This window comes from Schistocerca cancellata, chromosome 9 (genome assembly GCF_023864275.1).
Source record: "Schistocerca cancellata isolate TAMUIC-IGC-003103 chromosome 9, iqSchCanc2.1, whole genome shotgun sequence".
Lineage (NCBI taxonomy): Eukaryota > Metazoa > Arthropoda > Insecta > Orthoptera > Acrididae > Schistocerca > Schistocerca cancellata.
In genome coordinates this window covers 319,365,105-319,385,683 of record NC_064634.1, presented here as the reverse complement: position 1 = coordinate 319,385,683, position 20,579 = coordinate 319,365,105, and the positions used below count along the sequence as shown (strand labels likewise).

At 40.0% G+C, this 20,579-nt stretch overlaps 1 protein-coding gene across 1 annotated transcript in view; it reads right to left on the bottom strand.

The window, feature by feature from the left end:
• The window catches only part of LOC126100937 (gonadal protein gdl), a 41,877-nt gene that overhangs the window by 18,995 nt on the left and 2,303 nt on the right, over nucleotides 1-20,579 (bottom strand). Inside the window, exon 3 of the mRNA XM_049911601.1 lies at nucleotides 11,206-11,339. Coding sequence (XP_049767558.1) covers nucleotides 11,206-11,339 — 134 coding nt within the window. The remainder of the gene's footprint in view (nucleotides 1-11,205; nucleotides 11,340-20,579) is intronic.

Genomic DNA, 20,579 nt, shown 5'->3' with positions numbered 1-20,579 from the left:
AATAATAATTTCCATATTTCGTTGTAAAAATACAGCAACCAGCCACTTTTTAATGCGTTTTATTTATGCCAATATGCATTTCGGGTTTGCACCCATCTTCAGCTGGCAAATTACATTGATCTTCAGTTACTACAGTAGTACAATCTCGACAGCAGTTTGGATGCTGCAGCAGGCCTGTGCAAAAGCAACGATTCCTATCATTTACTTCAATTTCGCGAGTTTAAAGTTACGCACTATCAGTTGTTCATTTTACTTACATTCTTCTCTCCTTGTTTTTTCTTGGCTTTTCTCCTTTCTTGCAACAACACAAACACTTTTTATCACATATTTTGCAGAGGCGCACTGCGTTATCCGCCATGTTGTCGACTGACAGTTTTTGTTTACATACAAATGGTTAATCTATGGGCAGAGTTATATTCCCCCCCCCCCGAAAGTTTTGAGGTTATAAGATAAGCTACTGTTTTCTAAACATTGACCTGGGTGACAGACGCATTCCAAGTACAATGTATACAATTTTTTTTTTCTTTTTTCTTTTTCTTTTTTCTCCCTTGTAGTATTGAAGATAATAAAGTAACACAACACATTTATACAACGCATCAATTCATACATTTACAATACAACAAAGATAGAATTAAGATTTTTATGTTTTATACTATTACATGCATTTGTCAGGCTTATATTAGATTATGTTATTACTTGATTGTGCTTAGTGAGTGGTTTGATAAGTAGAGTGTGGAAGTTTTTCAGAAATATTCGGTTTGGTAGCTCTGTTTGGTCGTTAAGTATGTCAGAAGGGGATGCATGTTTATGTGAATAAATTTCAATTTCTTCTAGGAGGTTCATTCTTTTTCCTTTGTTGGCTAGGTGGAGAACTTGTAGGTTATGGGATATGTCTGTTACTTGATGTTCTTCTTCTGCTACATGTTGGGCGAATGTGGATTTATTTAAGTTTTTCAAACGAAGGGCATCCATGTGTTCTCGAAACCGTATGCTGAAGTTTCTCCCTGTTTGGCCTATGTATGTTTTTGGACAAGAGTTGCAGTTAAGTTTGTATATTCATGATTGATTGTACGGTTTGGTATTATTTTTAATGTTATGGATAGCTTTGTCCTTTATTTTGTTATTTGTATAGTAGCTGATTTTGATATCTGTTCCTCGGAACAGCTTTGCTATTTTATATGACAGCTTTCCTACAAATGGCAAGCTTACATATTTTTCTTTTGGCTGTGTTGTGGCATTCTTTAATGTTGTTTTGTTATTGTACTTGTTTATGTGGGGATTTATCTTAGAGTTTAGTTCCTCTATTAATTTTGGATTGTAACCATTATTGTAAGCAATTGCTTTGATGGTGTTTAGTTCTTCTATTTGGTCAGCTGGTTCTAGTGGTATTTTGTGCATTCTGTTTAACAGTGCTCTGTATGAAGCCGTCTTATGTTTATCCGGGTGGCAGGATGATTTATTAATTGTGTTATCTGTGTATGTTGGTTTCCTGTATATTTGAAATTTGTGTTTGTTGTTGGAGCTACTTATGCAGAGATCCCGAAAATTTAAACCTACTTCTGTCTGGTGTTCTACAGTGAAGATGATGTTCTGATGCATTTTATTCATTTCTTTTGCAAGGTTATCAATTTCTTCTGCTGTGCCATCAAATAAGATTATTATATCATCAACATACCTTTTGTAATAAATTATCTTGTTTACTATCTGGGGTTTTTCTTTAAAAAATTTACATTCTAAGTTATTGATGAAAATATCTGCAAGCAAACTGGCAAGGCAGCTACCCATAGCCAGGCCCTCTTTCTGCTGGTATATTTTGTTATTAAAAGAAAAATAGTTGTGTGATAGTACTAGTGTTAATAGATCAATGAATTCATATATTTCTGGTAATGCCAAATTTTTATGTTTAAGTAAATTGTTTTTAATTATTTCTATTGTTTCTTTGACCGGTATGTTTGTGTAGAGGTTTGTGATGTCAAGTGCTGCGAACCTAGCAGTATCAGGAATCTGAATTTCTTTTAGACAATTAATAAGTTCATAACTGTTCTTTACTGAGTATGTCTCTTTAAATTTGAATGTGTTGCTAAGGATCTCATTCAGTTTCTTGCTGATTTTATAAGTTGGGCTGCTCCGAGAATTAACAATTGGACGTATGGGACAGTTAACTTTATGGGTCTTGGGTTGTGCTCGTAGACGTGGTGCATAAGGGTTCATAACAGTGCACTCATGTATATCTTTTGTATTTAAGAGGAAATCACTTTTTTTCATCATATTTTTAAGTTTGTTCTGTAACTTAAGAGTGGGATCAGACTGAATTTCTACTATATTATTGTTATTGAAAAATTCAATGGTTTTTCTTACATATTCACTTTCATACATTACAACAATAGCATTGCTTTTATCTGCTTTTACTACTAAAGCTTTATTGTCGCTTAGTTTCTTATTAACACTTTTAAGTATTGTAGTGTCATGGTGCTTTATACTATTATTATTATTATTTGCTTTCTCTATTTGTTTGGTGATAAAATTGTTAACTTTGTGGCCTATGGCAATCTGATCATTCTGAGTTAGTTTTGCAGTATCACAGGCTATTTTGGTGCCTACTATTAATTCTTTAATATTATTTTCAGTCAGAGGTGGGGTGATATTATGTTGAAGCCCTTTATTCAGCAAACTTACTTCTTTATCACTGAAGATGATGTTTGTTGAATTTACTAGACGTTTGGAGAATTTATGCTTAGTGGAAGGTACATTGTCATTCACCTTTGGAATTTGTGACATAAGCTTTTTCAACTTATTGTTATGCCTACATCTGACTTTATGCTGTTCTTTCATAGCTATTATACTGACAAAATCTAATGCATGGTTGAATTGTGTGGGAGTAAGTTGTTTACCTAGCTCTAAATGTAATCTATATAACTGGTTGTTTAAAAACTGCTTCTTTCTGTGTTGGTTTCGGATTTCAGATTGGAGCCATATAATTTCACTTCTTTCTTTAGCTATTTTCGCTGCTTTGCTTTGACTGTTGATGTTCACTTTGACATATTTTGGAGTTACATGCGCACTTAAACACTTTTTATTGAACTTGATACTAAGAATTGTTCTTTCTAACTTAGTTTTGTACTTTCTGAAGTCATGTAAAGCTCTTAGTACCTGGCTAGGTAATGTCAATAACAATAACTGAAGATCAATGTAATTTGCCAGCTGAAGATGGGTGCAAACCCGAAATGCATATTGGCATAAATAAAACGCATTAAAAAGTGGCTGGTTGCTGTATTTTTACAACGAAATATCATTATCCATGGCCACGGAGCTCAACAGTCCAAATATAATGGACAAATTGTTAATAATTTCCATATTAATGACTGCACTATGTTTACAAAAGAATATGTTGTCCTCAGAACAGGTGCTCTAAGCAACCCCCTGCATGTTCGAATAATGCGCGACCCGCTGGATCATACAGATCTTGACTCTTCGCAAAGTGGATGCAGCCACAGGTACAAGAGCAGGATGAACACGCACTATCAGTTCTTCCGCATCTGTTGGCAGATTTCAATATATGTGCTCCTTCAAGTGTCCCCACAGGAAGAAATCCAGGGTACTTAGGTTAGGTAAACATGGAGGCCATACAACTGGACCTCTCCATCCACGCTATTTTCCTGAAAATATTCTGTATAAATATTGTTGCACATTAATTCCAAAGTGTGGATGTGGACCATCATACTGGAACCATAACCTCTGTCAAACATGAAGTGGAACATCCTCCAGTGTGTCAGGCAAATACATGATAGCTTTGTGGAGCCAACCGGTCACGCAACAAGAAGGGATCCAAACTCTTGTCTACCAATATTCAAACCAGGACGTTGATGCCAAAGCAAATTTGATATCCATGGTCATGAGTGACATGCCTGTTAACGTTACAACAATGGTGGGCGTTGTTCATATTGAAGACACCCTCACAAATGAACGCTGTTTCATTCGACCATATTAGAGTGTTTATGAAGTCATTGTTGGTTTCCTGTTGTTGTTGGATCCATTTACAGAATTGCATCCACAGACAGCAGTCTGCAAGATGCAGGTGTTGTGTTAAAGAATAAGGATAGGGATGCAGCCCACGTTGCGAGGCATGCAGCTACTTCGCTACGCCATGTGTACTTCACTGGGGACCTAGGCGTATGATCTCCAGAATAGCTTAATCAGTAGCTGGAGTACGGTGAGTCCGTGGATGAGCTCTGTCGCACGATGGTGGAAAGAGAGAACCTGTCTCCCAAAAGTGAAGCTCCATATAACAAAATATATTTTACCTGAATGACATAAAACCAGGATATTCAGCAGCATATTCATAAGCAGTAATACCAGCCGGCTTATCAGATGCACCAAAGAACAGAAGCATATCCACATATTCATCGCTTATGTATGCCATATGACTGCCACACTATTTTAGAATAACACAAGAAGAAAATACGATATGTGTACGTATGTACATGGAGTCTGTCATGGGCACATTACTCTGCTAGCAAGTACTTACTGTCTGGTGAACAACGTATGCAGTATCAACATGACATTAAACGCAACCATCTGTTCCAGCTACTGCATGTCACGCCTCTTACAGCTTTTGCTCTGCACAATTCATACCCACACTGGTAATTGCCACCCTACTGGTGACGCAAGGCCCAATAAAGTGTTCTGGACTTGAATGTGGCAAGAATAATAGTTGGTACTAATTGATGGGATCATTGGGAGAGGGTACACAGGAAACAGGTTTGGAATCTAGTGGATGCAGTGGTGTGAAACACTTCACCTCCACGATGAGCAAAAAGCTTCTTTAAAATCTGACCAATGAAAGCGACTGTACTTCCATTTCTGTGTTCATAAGTATGTAAGTGCAAATGTTTTGTAGAAGACCTGCTGTAATCACTGTATGATGATTAAGACGCCAGATATCTAACCATGCAAAGTACATTTAGCTAATAAAACCAATTGTGCCTCGACCCAGAATTGAACTCCTGCATGCTAACCCAAAACGCTGTCCACTGCAGTAACTGCACAGCACTACTATATGCTGACAGAGGCAATTAGCATGCATGTGATTACAGTGATTACCAATGTTTGACATACATTTACTGCTGGAAATATGCACAGGATGAAATTTTGTGCGAGACATTTATGTATTGCTAATATGTGAGGAATCGCAGTGCGAAGCCTGAGTGCACAAATTTTTCTTCACCCTTTATAATGTTCCAAACTCACAGTAACTCTTTGTTTCAGCAGCTATTGATGGTGTTTAAATATTACATTAGTTCATTGAAAAAAATCTGTAGGCACTTGAATATTGTTGTAGATCTGAAAATTTTGCATTTTAATCATATGGTGAAATACCCTCCTTTTCGTGTACTACCATTTGACAAAATCTTATTTCAAGATCCGAAACCATTTATAAGATATGAGGAATTTTATGAATATTTCACTCTGGCTTTTTCGTCAGCATGCGAGTTCGGGGCGAAGTGCTTTACATACAATCCATTTTCTTGAAATTGGTAATAGATAACAATATCTTTCATAGCTTAAAGAAAAATTAAATATGTTAGCCACATTTCATAAGCACCAACTTATGACCTAACGCACACTAAATGCAAATTAATAGTGATTTCTATTTTTCACTGCAAACTTTCTGATATTTCTGCAGCGATTTGCTTAATCCTCAAACAACACAATAAAAATATTACCACTAACAGAATGATGGCTGGCCGGCGTGTTACATTCTGTTTGGTTTCGATGGTTAATAAGCATTGTCTGAGAGTTCTCACCCGATATGCTGTCATTTCAGTCGCCAAACATGACTCCCGATTGGCCACTGTACGTAGTATTCAGGAAATACTACTAGACCTCACAAAAATAAAAACCAGCAATGGACCTATCACAGAAAATATGCACACCTCCCTGTAGGGCAGCCGGCTAGCAGATGACAGAGCCCCCAAGGGAGCTATCATGTGAGCCGGCAAGTACACTTGCAGCTAATCTTACACCACACGAGACAGGCTTAAGGATTCCAATGCCCCTAAAAAGGCTTCTGAAAGAAGATTATGGCATTCAAAACTGATTCTTCTTATTGGCTGCTTTGCAGGTGGTAAAGCAATGGGTAGCGGTCAGAACAAATTAGATGAAACAAAACATGAGAAGAAGCATGTATCACTAAAGGAGAAAATCATTTTTTATTAACTCAGTGCAACTGCTCACTATGCATTGGAAGAAGGAAAAGTTAATGGATCTGATATACCTTCATCCTATTTAACAGATTTGACGCCTTCTGATTTCTACCTATTCCCACATACAAAGAAAAATCATCTGCTAAACATTTTGGAGCCACATAAAAAAGCATCGCATTAAACTGGAAACAAAAAATTAAAAAACACAATCTTTCACTGTCCTACTGACTACTTTCCTGTTTCCCTAGTATTATGTAAGAATGTCACGCAGTAATAAAAAGCAGGGAAATAATGTTTGGACAAGAGAAGATAAATCAGTTATCGTATGAGCAACAGACATGTTTAGAAACATGAAAATGTAAGAGTGAAAAAGATAGCAATCGATAAGTTAGGGAGATATGGGATGGGCTGACTGAAAACATATATTAGAAAAAAAACTTAGCAGCTTCAAAACAAATTGGGAAGGAAAATGGAACTGTAGAGAAACAGCAGTCAGGAAACTGAAAGATGAGAAATTGTAAAATATAAAGGCAGAACAAAAAGCTGAAACACATAAATAGAAAATAATAGTGAAGATGATAGGGAAGAATGGAGATACAGGAGTGCTATGTATCTGCAGACTGATGCTTTTTTATGCCCCCTACATACTACATATGCTTTTTCACTGAGGGCTCACACAAGTCAGCTCGAAAGCTGTGCTAATACAAATATAAATATGTGAAGATCTTTCATTTTATCACTGGCTGATTTAAGACTTTTCCCAGCACTGATACGAGTTACCCCTGGCAATGCTTCATATATATGTGGAAAAGAAAAATTAGTTGTGCTCTGGATTAGTGTCAATGTTAAATTTTAGATCTCCAGATATTGACTGGGTGAGCAAGTTGTTAAGTTAACAGAAGGGCATGAGAATACCACATGCAATATAGCATAGTATAAAACTAAGGTCTTCACCTGAGTTGACACGTTTCTTTTACGCTGCTAGTTACTAAATTTGCAACTCCATGAAGACGGCATGAAACATACATCAAAATGGCGTGAAGACTGCTAAATGTTTGAATATGTAAATGATTAGCATTTAAGCACAATCACACAAAGCAGGCCTGAGCAACACCATCTATGTTATGTATATAAGAAAAGATTAAATTATGAGTTTATCATTCACAAATTGCATTTGAATGTTGACTGTTTTCGAGAAGATTTTGTTGTCTTGCATAGAAAGGAGAAATGTCCAGCAACACGTCGAAATTTGACACGGCAGGATCATGAACTGTACAGAATGCAATTTATTGTTCCACAATACTAGTGCTTGCGTTGGTAGTAATTCCAATATTGGCATGCAAATGTGGACAATGAATGGGCTCAGGAAGACCACAGTGAACACCATACAAGATCTCAGCAGCCCCACCCAACTAGTGCTCATCAGACATGTTGTTCACTCAGCTGTGCAGTATCATACCTAGAGTCAGGAGACAGGCTTGTTTGAAGCAAGACAAGTGTCAGCACTGGCAGTGTAATGACATCTGGAGCCCTACTGACTGTCAGCATGATGACCATTGTTGAGGTTTTCCTGATGCTATAGCAAGAAAATGTGCTGACGACAACAATGAACACAGGAGTGGCATCCCATAGCCCTCTGAGAAGAGGACGGATTCTGTGGTATCACAATGGGCATATCCATGTGTGGAGGCTCAGAGGTGAATGAACACTGCAAGATCACATTCGTCACTGTCATCATCAGATTGTCCCAGCATCTTCCACGACAGTATGGGATGCCACTGAATACACGTGTTCATCTCTAATTCACAAGATAATAATTCGGATAGAAGCAATCACATTTCTGAAAAATGGCATATTTCCCCAAATTTGGCCATGTTAACCCAACCTATGGTCATTCTTCTCCCCACTTTTAACCTTTACACATTACAATAAAAGGGTGGCTCTAAATAACTGTAGAATTCGTTTGCTTGAAAGTAATTTGTTCAAGCACAAGAGACAACAAACATACATAAAGTAGAAAAAGTTACACAACTGAGTTAACAAAAAATGTTGGCCTATAAACTACTTAAATCAACCTTCAGACAAATTTATTTTTTATGTGGGTCAATGTACCAAAGAAACTTTGTTTTTAGTGTCCGTCCATCTTGCATCAAGACTGGATATTGCAATTTCCCTAAAATATCTTCAGCTGTTATAGACAAAACCTCATTTTGAATGTATTCAAAACAAGTTTTTGAGCATTAGAACTTCTTGGGCAATGAATTTCACATTCTGAATAGGAAAGCATTTTGAAAATAACAGACACATACATAAAAACTGCCGCTTTAGTTGTTTTGTTTCCTGTTAAACATTTTTATCAGAACAAAAGTCCTTTACTTTCAAGTTTTCACTGGAAGATGCTTTCAAATTTTCAGGCATTTCTTACTCATCATTACTAAACTGCTTCCTCTGTCTGTCCATCTTCCATCCTCAGAGTAAAGTGCTGCTTGTGGCAAAAATGTTTGGATAATTTCAAGATTTTGGATGGATGAAGGATTAGGTCTGTCTGTGTTTGATGAAATTTTATCTGCTGGATTGTTAACAGGGATAAGGACTCTGTTATCTGGTAGAACCTGATCAGTGTTACCACTCGCTGCTTGCATTTCAACCTCAACAGTTATTTTGCTCTAGAACTTGAAACGTAATAATGCCTCTGGATTTCCTTCCCACTCATGATTCATTTCCTTGCTTACTTTGGATTCAATAAATGATGGCATTAATTTGGTTTTCTATACACAAAAGAGACTCTTTTACTCCTCATATGACTCAGTTCCTTGTTATGCTGTTATACTATGAATAACTATCTTCCTATGATCGACGCCGTTTGCATTAAATGGAAACAGACCAACTGCCCTGAAACCAGTACAAATATTTGACACCATTTTGGGTCCTGAAGTAATTTGTAACATAATACAAGGTACATTAGATTTTGAAATTTCATTAACATTATTGTCAGCACGCCATTTCTGAACAGTATGCTTCCACATTTTCTTCATTGATCCGAAGATTGCTACATCTTGTAGTTGCAAGATATGTGTAGAATTGGGATGGAGAGCATGTTTTGTAGCAGTTTTTAGAATGCAAAAAAACAGTACTCACATGATCCAATATGCATGGCCACGACTGAGAAACAAGACTAAATATGGATGTTCATGTCCATAGAAGTTTGATGAAATGTTTTTAGGTTGCATAATATTTAACGTATACGAAATGAAAATATAATCCTTAACTTCACCTATTAAGAAATTCAGTTTCTTCTGATGCTTCATATAACATGTACAATATCTAAAACAGATTTTAAGAACAACCCTCAATTTTTTCAAAACATATCTTTCCACAAAATAGTGACACCAAATGAGAAGAAAGAATTGCTCATATAGACAACTGAATAGCACCTTTCATGTTTATGGTAAATTGTGGTAGGATTGTCTGGTATTACGAAGAAGCTTAAAAATTAACCCATTACATCAAAGCAGCCATTAGTGGGATAATAGCCAAAACTAGAGCCCTGACCTTACTTGTCATTAATATGATCAGTGCATCAGATCCATGACACCTATGAATCTACATTCTACAGAGAAAATTCTGAGTGTTGCAGGAATATTCAAAAAGAAACTAAATTTCATGAACAGGAAGATAAATTTCGTGAACAGATAATCAAGCAAGTACTCAAAACTAATGCACTTACAAACATACTACAGAAAATATACAGACAATATCGTATACAAACAATCTGTTCACTGAGCCGTCAACTGGGGCATTCTCAATAAACTGGTGTGTAAAGGTGTCCTATACTTAATATATCTGAAAATCAGTCAAGCATGACAATGCCACTAAGGAGCTGATCGTTGAATTTTCAGACAGGAAGTCAACAATTTAATGCACAGTATGTCAGGAGAAATGGAACTAGGACAATGTTTCACAGTGAGTAAAGATCACATAATTTACTCTTCCACAGGCACATTGGTGCAAAAATTAACACTTGATTATAACACTGTGGCTTGTCTCTGACAGAATTTTGCCTATGTGAAAAATGACGAGAGTTTTTGGTTCCACAATATAAATTTACGCGCCAAAATAATCGGCTGAATAATCTGCTTTAACAGAATGCTTTCTTGGCAGTCTACCTCTCCCTTCATTACGTCCTTTCACACTTTCTATTCGACTATGTTCAACATAGTACTGCTCCTGCCAGCCTCTGCCCAGGGAAGCTCTCGTTTGTACAGTATTATTAGCTAGCTGTCACTCCCACTATAATGTCTCACCTCTCTCTCTTCCTTATTAACATCACCTGCTTCAGCTGACACTTCCATCAACCCAGTTAGGCTACAGTGCCAAAGAGGGAGAGGGAGAGGGAGAGGGAGAGGGAGAGGGAGAGGGAGAGGGAGAGGGAGAGGGAGAGGGAGGGCCTCGGGAGGGAGATTCTGTAAAGAAAAAACATTTTAGGAAATTTAAAAATCTCTATAATATCACTCAGTATTTCTGTAATTGTCACTGCATGTGAAAATATTGTTAATAATCTATCCTGCTTGGTAAATTTAAGTCCTGGTGTTAGCAAAAGTACTTATACTCTGAATAGAAGTGCCTGTTTGTTGTCGAAGAACAATCTAACCAGTCATTTGATGTGCTTTATGAAAAGTCACTTCTTCAACAATTATCCCAATAGATAACTACCACACAATAGTGGTTGTAATATTAATATAAAATATACTTAATGCCAATTTCCCACCAATAATATTTATTGTATTTGAGTATCTTTATTCAAAATGAAAAGAACTGTTCCTACTTCAGTCTCAAAATTCTGTAACATTTAGTTTCAGATAATAATTCAATTTTCTGCATACAGAACACAGCTTCTCATTCTTACAGTAGGAAAACCAGAGAGAAGATTGCTGAGTATCTTTACTATGTAAAACATAACAATGGTTACATTAAAATTAAGAATAGAAGATGAATATCTCACCTTCTGATCTAGCTGAAGCACTAATTTCATATCTGTTTGCTTCATTTCTTCGCGATGTTTTCTGATCAACAGTAGCCGTTGAGCATTTCTTATTGTCTCATCAGTAGTCTGGGTCGTGATCTCCTGTAATTCCACTGAAAATAAACATAATTTGTATTTCATTAAATAATTCAAACTTATAGATTATGAAAATGCATTTTTCTTTTTATAACTTCCACAAAGTATGATTAACATGTCAAATGAAGGTGGCAATATCTCCTCTAAATTGAAACAAATTTCACTCACAAGATTTTTATACAATGCAGCATCTGTGAGCCTGGGAGTGCAATAGATTTTATAACATTTTAATTCAATTTAATTTCTACTGAATTCAATTCAAAATGTTGTCAACATTGTGTAAATTTCAGTTCAGACAACAACACAATTAGCAGGTACAATTGCTACAACCATGCGAAGAAGTAAGAGATATGTTGTTTCTATGTGAAATGTGTCTGCTACAAAAATAAGGAAAAAGTGGCTCAGAATCTGGGTTGAGAGGAACCTATACTACTGCCCATTGAAAATCCAAAACTAGGAATGATAGCAAATAACAAAATTTTGCTTTCCATGAGCATACAGTAGAGTCAGACAAAAAAAGGATTAAATTTAAAGGTCCCCCCCCCCCCCCTCCCAGTATGAACTATATGGAAATAAGACATTTTACAAGTAATAAATTCCAGTAGCTCCAATATAATATTTATCTGCTTTTCTCTAGATATTTGTGTGCAACAAGGTTGTCTGTTTTGGCTTACAATGCCATTTCCAAGTGTACCTGTGAGTGTTGTGAATAATGAAACTTTTTCACATCTTACTTATGACCGAGAAAGTATTTTTATAGATTACATTTCTACTGAAATCTAGGTGGAGTTGACGATCATATGGCATTCAGGGGCCACCTGTGATCATTCAGCTGTTGTAACACAAATTTTTTTCATGATAATAGTGGTTTGACAGCTATCTGACAATTGGGACCCTTCGATGCTATACGCTTACAGATTTTTTATCTTTGAGAGTCACGGATGGCGTGTTTGTTACACACATATTATACGGTTAAATTTTTGTGTTTGTTATCTGTCCTGTTTATCCTTTCTCATCGCAACAAATTTCAATAAAATTTTCTAAGTAGAGCTTGTGTTTCACTTCAGTTTGTTCACTGAGTAAGTCATTCAAGAAATTATTTGTGTGAGAGTATATCTCCAATTCTTCCAAAATATTCGTAGTATGGTCTTTAGATATTTTCTCATTCTCCATCTTAAAAATGAAAAGGAGCCACCAAGGTCTTAAGACACTTCTCTCCACTATCAAGTTGTTATGTTCAGAACAAAACAACACAAATTTATCACAATTTCAGGTAAAACAGATTATGTTAAAAACATGCTATGTAACTATCGTAGTGAAAACTATTACAGGGGTGATTAAAATGGTTCTTCTTATTTTCAGTGATGGAGAAATAATTATTGCTGCAAATGCTGCTGCTTTGAGATTATTATTTAAAAATACCTAAGAAATGGCTGGAAAAATATCAAAAGGTAAGGACTAAAATTTTAATTGAATGGGTGTGGGTCCTAATTTTAAATTACTCATGAAACACGATTATTATTTGACTGGCTTCACAATGTGTTGTGATGTCTTCAGTTTCACAAAAGAGACAAATTGGCATGTTCATCATTAAGACTCTGCTGTTCTTTCTTTAGATCAAGAACGGTTACACTATTTGACATTTAATTCACACATTAATATACACGCCAATATTGCTGGCAGTTGACTATAATATGTGCACATGATAAAAATGCTGATTATATGCCTCTTAATCTATTTAATTTTCACTATTCCTCTCACCAAACAGTGGCAGAATACAAAACAAGGTTTTACGTATGTAAGCTCTCGTAGCCAGTGGCTCCTTCTTCTGACAGAAGGGTTGAAGGGGAAGGAAGAGGGGCGAAGGAAAAATGGATTGGAGTAGTTTAGGAAAAGCAGTAGAGTTTGGAAAAGTCACCAAGAACTCCAGATCAGAAGAGACTTACTGGACGGGATGAGAAGACTGATTTCATAAGGCCATCCTTCTCATCCTGTCCAGTAAGTCTCCTTTGACCCGGAGTTCTGGCACACTACCTCACTGTAGGGCCTTACTTAGTATCCTGTCTTGTCAACTGCAGATATCTGATGATGATGATGATACTGGTTTGTGGGGCACTCAACATTGAGGTCATCAGTGCCCATACAAGTTCCCAATCTTTCCAGTTCCAATCTCGCCACTTCCTGCATGATGATGATGATATAAGGGCAACAGAAACACCCGGTCGCTGGCAGGGGGGGGGAAAAAAAGACTGCGGATATCTCTCATATGTCCATTTCTACTGTTCTAATACTCTCCCTAACTTTGTTTCTGCACCTATATGATTACTCTGCAATACACACTTAAATGCTTGGCAGAAGGTTCAATGAACTATTTTTCACACACTATTTCTTGACAGTTACAATCTTGAACAGCACACAGACAAAATGAACTCTTCATTCACTCCATCAAGCTCCGATTTCTTGTATTTCATTACAATGATAATTTCTCTGTATGTAGCTGGACGTCAACAAAATATTTTCACATTCAAAGTAGAAAACTGAAGATTGGAATTTAGTAAAAAGATCTTGCCAAAACATAAACTACCTTCGTTTTAATAATTGTTACTCCCAACTCATGTACCATATCAGTGACACTCCCTCCTCTATTTCGCAACAGTACAAAATGAGCTGCCCTCCTTGGAGTTCTTCATTGTCCTCCATCAACTCTATTTGATAATGATCCCATACCGCACACCAACACTCTAACACAGGATGGATAAGCTTATTTTAGGCAGTCTCTCTAGAGAAGTTGTGGCATCTTCTTAGTGTTCTGCCAATAAAACACTGCCTTTGGTTTGGTCTCACCACAACATTACCTGTGTGATAATTCCAATTTAAATTGTCTGTAATTGTTATCCCTAGATGTTTAGTTGAAATGAGAACCTATAGGGCCAACAGCCTTGCTGCAGTGGTAACACTGGTTCCTGTCAGATCACCGAAGTTAAGCGCAGTCGGGCTGGGCTATCACTTGGATGGGCGCCCATCCAGTCTGCCAAGCGATGTTGGCAAGCGGGGTGCACACAGCCCTTGTGAGGCAAACTGAGACTTTACTTGATTGAGAAGTAGCGGCTCCGGTCTCATAAACTGACATACGGCTGGGAGAGCAGTGTGCTGACCACATGCCCCTCCACCTCCGCATCCACTGATGCTTTTGAGTTGAGGATGACACGGCGGATGGTCGGTACCATTGGGCCTTTCAACGCCTGTTCGGAGGGAGTTTAGTTTTACAGGGCCCATAGGGATAACCTCAAATTTTTCATTGTTTAGAGTCAACTGCACTTTTTGTATCTTGTCTAAATCATTTTGCCACTGGTTATGATATTCTGATGACATTACTGGATGTTAAATGACAGCATCATCCACAAATAATCTGAAAGTGCTGCTCAGACTGTCTCCTAAGTCATTTATGTAGGTTAGGAACAGCAGAGGGACTATAACATTTTCTTGGCCAGATATTACTTCAATTTTACTTGATGACTTTCCGTCACTTTCTAAAAGGAAATCCCAAATCTAATCATACTGCCGTATCTCGAGTGATCACAACAGTAACTTGTAGACTGGGAAGTGGGAGACAGATCAGGGTAACTGGGCACACTACAGAATGTCAATAGACAGTGCTATAATTAAATAATCATACACATTTATATATCTTTTGAGAACTAAACAAGTAGAACATGACAAGCATTTCCAGTCTCTGAATAAAGTCTTTTGTCAACTCAACAGTGAACTATCTTCCTCGGTGTGTCCGTTCTCCCAGGCCTAACTATGACGGCAGCAGCCATTATTGTGCGGGGCTGAGCTGTCGAACAGAGAAGGCAATCTGCGCTGATGAACTGGCCCACGAGCCCTGTCGTTGGCATCCATTATGCAATGCCTGAGAGGGTGCTGGTGTTGTTTAGTCTTCCCGGAGAGTGAAAGTGCGGCATCTCACTCCTGTATACTGCCATCCTGGCGCCGCCCTTCAGGGTCCACAGATAATGACATTTGCATGCTTCTGACAGCCAGCACCCGAATGGTGTCTTACAATGACACCACACCCCACAAGTAAGGTGATATCCAATGGCATGCAAGCTGTGTAGAAGATACTTGCAAGGAATGGCACTGAAAGCCTTCCAGAGAGCTAGGCAGTCAATGTCAGTGATATGGGTCTGTAATTCAGTGGATTAATCCTGTTTCCTTTGTTGAGTATTGGTATGACCTGTGCACATTTCCAGTCAACTGGCACATATCTTTTGTCACGATAGGATCTATCTGTGATTGATAGGCATGCAGCTCTTATATTAACATATTCTAAAAGGGATCCTAATTGGGATATAATCATCCAGACTTGTCTTCATTAAGTGGTTCGAGCTGCTTTTCTACAATGAGGATACCTATTTCTGACTTACTCATGGTTAGTTGGTTGGTTTAAAACTGGGGGAGGGGGGAGGTGGGGGGATAGGGGGGAGGGGGGAGGGGGGGGGGGAAGGGACCAAGCTGCTAGGACATTAGTCCCTTGCTCTGAATAAAACAATGCCACATGGGTGAGAATAAAACAAGTGAGATTGACAACACAAAATGGAGAGACAGCAAAAACCACAACAACGACAGAAGGGCAACAAACACTTAAATGGACAAAAGGAGAGAAGAAAACCACAGAAACACAAGAAACAGGTAGAGGAGATTAAGACAACAAAACAGATTACCATGGCTGGCTGACCATGAGAATAAAAAGGAGAAGCCAGCCACTCTTCAACACAATAAAACCTCCACCCTAAAAGCACTAGGGTGGAGGACACAGGGGAACAAAGGACATGCACTAAAACTTAGATCAAATGAAAAAACCCACCCTCATGAATAAAACGTAAAACTAAATCAGCCGATCTGGTGTTGTCAGATAAAATTAGCGGCAACGAGTCCGGTAACCGAAGATTTCATCGCAGGGCAGTCAAAGTAGGAAAGTGCACCAGAATGTGGGCTACTGTCAACTGGGCGCCGCATCGACACTGAGGTGGGTCTTCACGGCACAGAAAGCAGCCATGGACCGCCCAAGCACGGTCAATGCGGAGCCGGCAGAGAACCACAGAGTCCTTGTGAGAGGCCCACACTGAGAACTGCCACACATTCGTAGTCTCCTTCATGGCACACAGTTAGTTGTGTGTAGTGTCTCCCAAAGCCGAAAACCTGGCAGTGTAAAAACGAACGCAGGTCAGTTATTGGAATGTCAATCTCCATAAGCAGTTTTCGTGTAGCCTGTTTGGTCAGCCAGTCAGCAAGTTTGTTGCCTGGGATTCCAACATGTCGTGTGGTCCACACAAACACCAGTGAATGACCAGACCATTCCAGGGTACAAATGGACTCCTGGATGGTTGCTACCAAAGAATGACGAGGGTAGCACAGGTTGATAGCTTATAGGCTGCTCAAGGAGTCAGTACACAGAAGAAACAACTCCCCAGGGCATGAACGGATGTGCTCAAGAGCATAAGATATAGCCACCAGCTATACAGTGAAAACACTGCACCCATTGGGCAAGGAATGCTGTTCAATATGTCCTCCATGGAGATACGCTAAGCCGATGCGACCATCAGCCATCGAGCCGTCTATGTAAACCACTTTATGATGTCGGCACATGTCAAGAATCGAGAGTAAGTGACAACGGAGAGCCGCTGGGTGAACTGAGCCCTTTGGGCCATGTGACAGGTCCAGGTGTAGCCACAGCTTAGGTGTACATCATGGAGGTGTACGCGAGTGGACCTCGAGTATAGGTGGTAAAGCCAAGGACTCCAGTTCAGATAGAAGGGATTGGACATGAACTGCAATTGTAAGCCCTAACCTGGGCCACCGATGCGGGAGATGAACTGCCATGGGTAGGAAAAGGAGACGATAATTTGGATGCGCAGGAGAACTATGGATGTGTTCAACATAACTGGCAAGCAGTTGCACACGTCTGATCTGCAATGGAAGGACTCCAGCCTTCGCCAGGACGCTGCTCACCGGAATCATCCTAAAAGCTCCTGTCACTTGTCAAACACCACAGTGGTGGACTGGGCCAAGTAAACCCAATGCTGAGGGCACCACCAAATCATAAACCAGACTCCGATAGTCAAGGAGGGATTGAACAAGCACTCTGTAGAGTTGCAGCAGCGTAGAGCGATCTACACCCAGTCGGCGTTGCTCAGATAGTGGAGGGCACTGAGGTGCTGCCAGCACTTCCGCTTAAACTGAAGAAGGTGAGGAAGCCAAGTCAATCGAGCATCAAAAACCAGTCCTAAAAATTGATGTCTCCACTACGGTGAGGCGATCATCAATAAGGTAAAGTTCTAGTTCCAGATGAACGGTACGACACTGACAGAAGTGCATAACACACGACTTTGTGGCCGAAAACTGGAAGCCATGGGCTAGAGCCCATGACTGCGCCCTGTGGATGGCTCTCTGTAGGTGCTGCTCAGCAACACCAGTACTGGGGGAGCAGTATGAAATGCAGAAGTCATCTGCATACAGAGAGGGTGAGACGGATGGCCCTACAGCTGCTGCTAGACTGTTAATGGCCACTAGAAATAGAGATACACTCAATACAGACCCCATTCTCCTGGATATGGGGGGAACTATGGGAGGCACCAACTTGGACATGGAAAGTACGAAGTGGCAGGAAATTTTGGATAAAAATAAGGAGCGGGCCTCGGAGACCCCACTCGTGTAATTCTGCAAGGATACGATGTCATCAGGTGGTGTCATACACTTTTTGTAAATCAAAACAGATGGCAACAAGGTGTTGGCATCTGGAAAAGGCTGTTCGGATGGCAGACTCGAGGGACACAAGTTTATCAGTGGTAGAGCAACCCAGGCGGAAACTGCCCTGCCACAAAGCCAGTAGGCCACGTGACTCCAGGACCCAAACAAAACGCCAACACACCCTAAGTTCCAGCAGCTTACAAAGAACATTGGTGAGGCTGATGTGCTGATAGCTATCCACATCAAGTGGGTTTCTGCCGGGTTTGAGCACTGGTATGGTGGTGCCCTACCGCCAGTGCGATGCAAAGAGACCGTCGCATCAGATGTGGTTGAAGATCACAAGAAGATGTCGCTTGTAGTCAAGCGAGAGATGTTTAATCATCTGACTGTGGACCCACTCTGGCCCAGGAGCTGTGTTGGGGCAATGTGCAAGGGCTCTGAGGAGCTCCCACTCTGCAAATGGGGTGTGTAGTGAATGAGAGGACTTTCCCTCCCATCCATCATTTGAAAGTGCGAAAGGCTGAGGGACAATTCTCCGACGCAGAGGCACGAGCATAGTGCTCAGCAAAATACTCGGCAATTGCATTTGCTTCAGTAGATAACATGCCATTTATGTTAACATTGGGAACACCTGGTGGGGTCTGGTACCCAAAAACTCATTTGATCTTTGCCCAGACTTGGGAAGGCGACGTACGGCACCCAATGGTCGAGATGTATCTCTCCCAACACTCCTGTTTCCGTTGTTTGATAAGCTGGCGAACACGGGCACAGTGTTGATTAAAGGCTATGAGGTGCTCCAGAGAAGGGTCTGCTTATGCCGTTGTAGAGATTGCTCCCAACGTAAGTGCTCTGGGAGCAATGGAGGAAGATTTTCCCCTACCACCAAGGGGGCAGATGCATTCTGGTGGCCTGGAGGACCCACTGTTTGTGGCATAGAGTGAGAAACCACAGGCACTTGGGACTGCGATGGTGACGTAGCTGCTGCATATGTCAGCGTCAACTGAATGTGGTGTAATCTTGATGGTCTAAATTGGCCCGGAGCTCGTTGACAGATGTAAGAGGAGATTGTGATGGAAAATAATCCCCTGGACCATGTTGATGCTTTTATGGGGAGTGATGGAAACAGGAATATCACCCAGCCTGTCACAGGCGATTAACACTCGGGATTGGGCTTGGGATGCTGTCTGAACCAAGACTGCGCCATTTTGCATCTTGGACAGTGCTGTTACTTCTCCATACTTATCATCAAGGTGTTCAACAAAAAATTGAGGCTTCATACATAGAAAGGTCTGCTACAGCCTAAAAACCGAGGCGAATATGGTTCTCTCCGTTCTGCAGCCCTATGTTCCTCCCATGGTATAGCAAGGGAGGGAAACGATTTAGGGTCATGCCTGTCGGCATTGGATTTTATCTTGCCCTTCTTAGAGACTGCTGGTGTTGTATGGTCACCAGCAGGAGACTGTCTGCTTCATTGCAGGTCATCCGCCCTGATGCCACCCACTCCGATCAGGGGCACTCACCATGAGCGCCAACCAGCCACAGCAAAGGCCAACTGGCATCATGGCCGTTACCAGGAGTTCTGATGCCCCAGGAAGATAGGCATCTACTCCTTGGGATATGTTGGGAGTTTGCAGCTCAGGCATCAGCAGTGTGATCCCTGTGTTGTCAGGGGGGCTACCACCAAATGGGTACATGAGGGCCCCACCACAAACGGACTGGCTACCATGCTGCATATTGGGCGCAGAGAAATCCAATATAGTCATGGGGGCAAAAGAGGACAGGATACAATGGAAGAAGATGACATACCCCAAAAAGTGTCCTCACCCAAATAGTTGAATCGAAGGTGGAGATGAAAAGCCATGACAAGAGATCCAGGAGATCGAATCTAAGGGCACTATGACTAACTCATGCACCATGTAAGGTGTCCCTTCTCATATGGCCCACACTTCTGTAGAATTTTGAAAGTGGCAGGTCAAACCATAGAATGGGACCTGAACTCAGGGTCTAAAAGTGTGAGACTCCTTTTAGTCGCCATTAATGACAGGCAGGAATACCTCAGGCCTATTATAACCTCCAGACCCATAGGTAATATATACTACTACTTCTTTGGAGAAGGAATTTAAGGAAACAGTATTTAGTAACTGTGCTTTAATGGCACTGTCATCAGTAACATTACCATTGCTATTGTGCAGTGAATGTAGTGATAATGTCTTACCATATCTCAGTTCCATGTAGAGCTATGTTCTCCAGCGCATTGCAGAATATTCTTTTCTTAGTGTCCCACTATTATTATTCCATACCATCACATGCAAAGCTTTAGTTGTTCTCTTCAGCATTGCTAGACTGGATCTAATCTCCTTGTCATGTGTACTGGAGTTATGTATTATTGTTCCCAAATATTTGTGGCTTCTGTTGGATGTTATTTCGCCTTCACTTGTGTCAATTTCCATCAAATCCTGCCCCATACACAAACATCCCACCTTCTCCACTCTTTACACTTTCTTGGG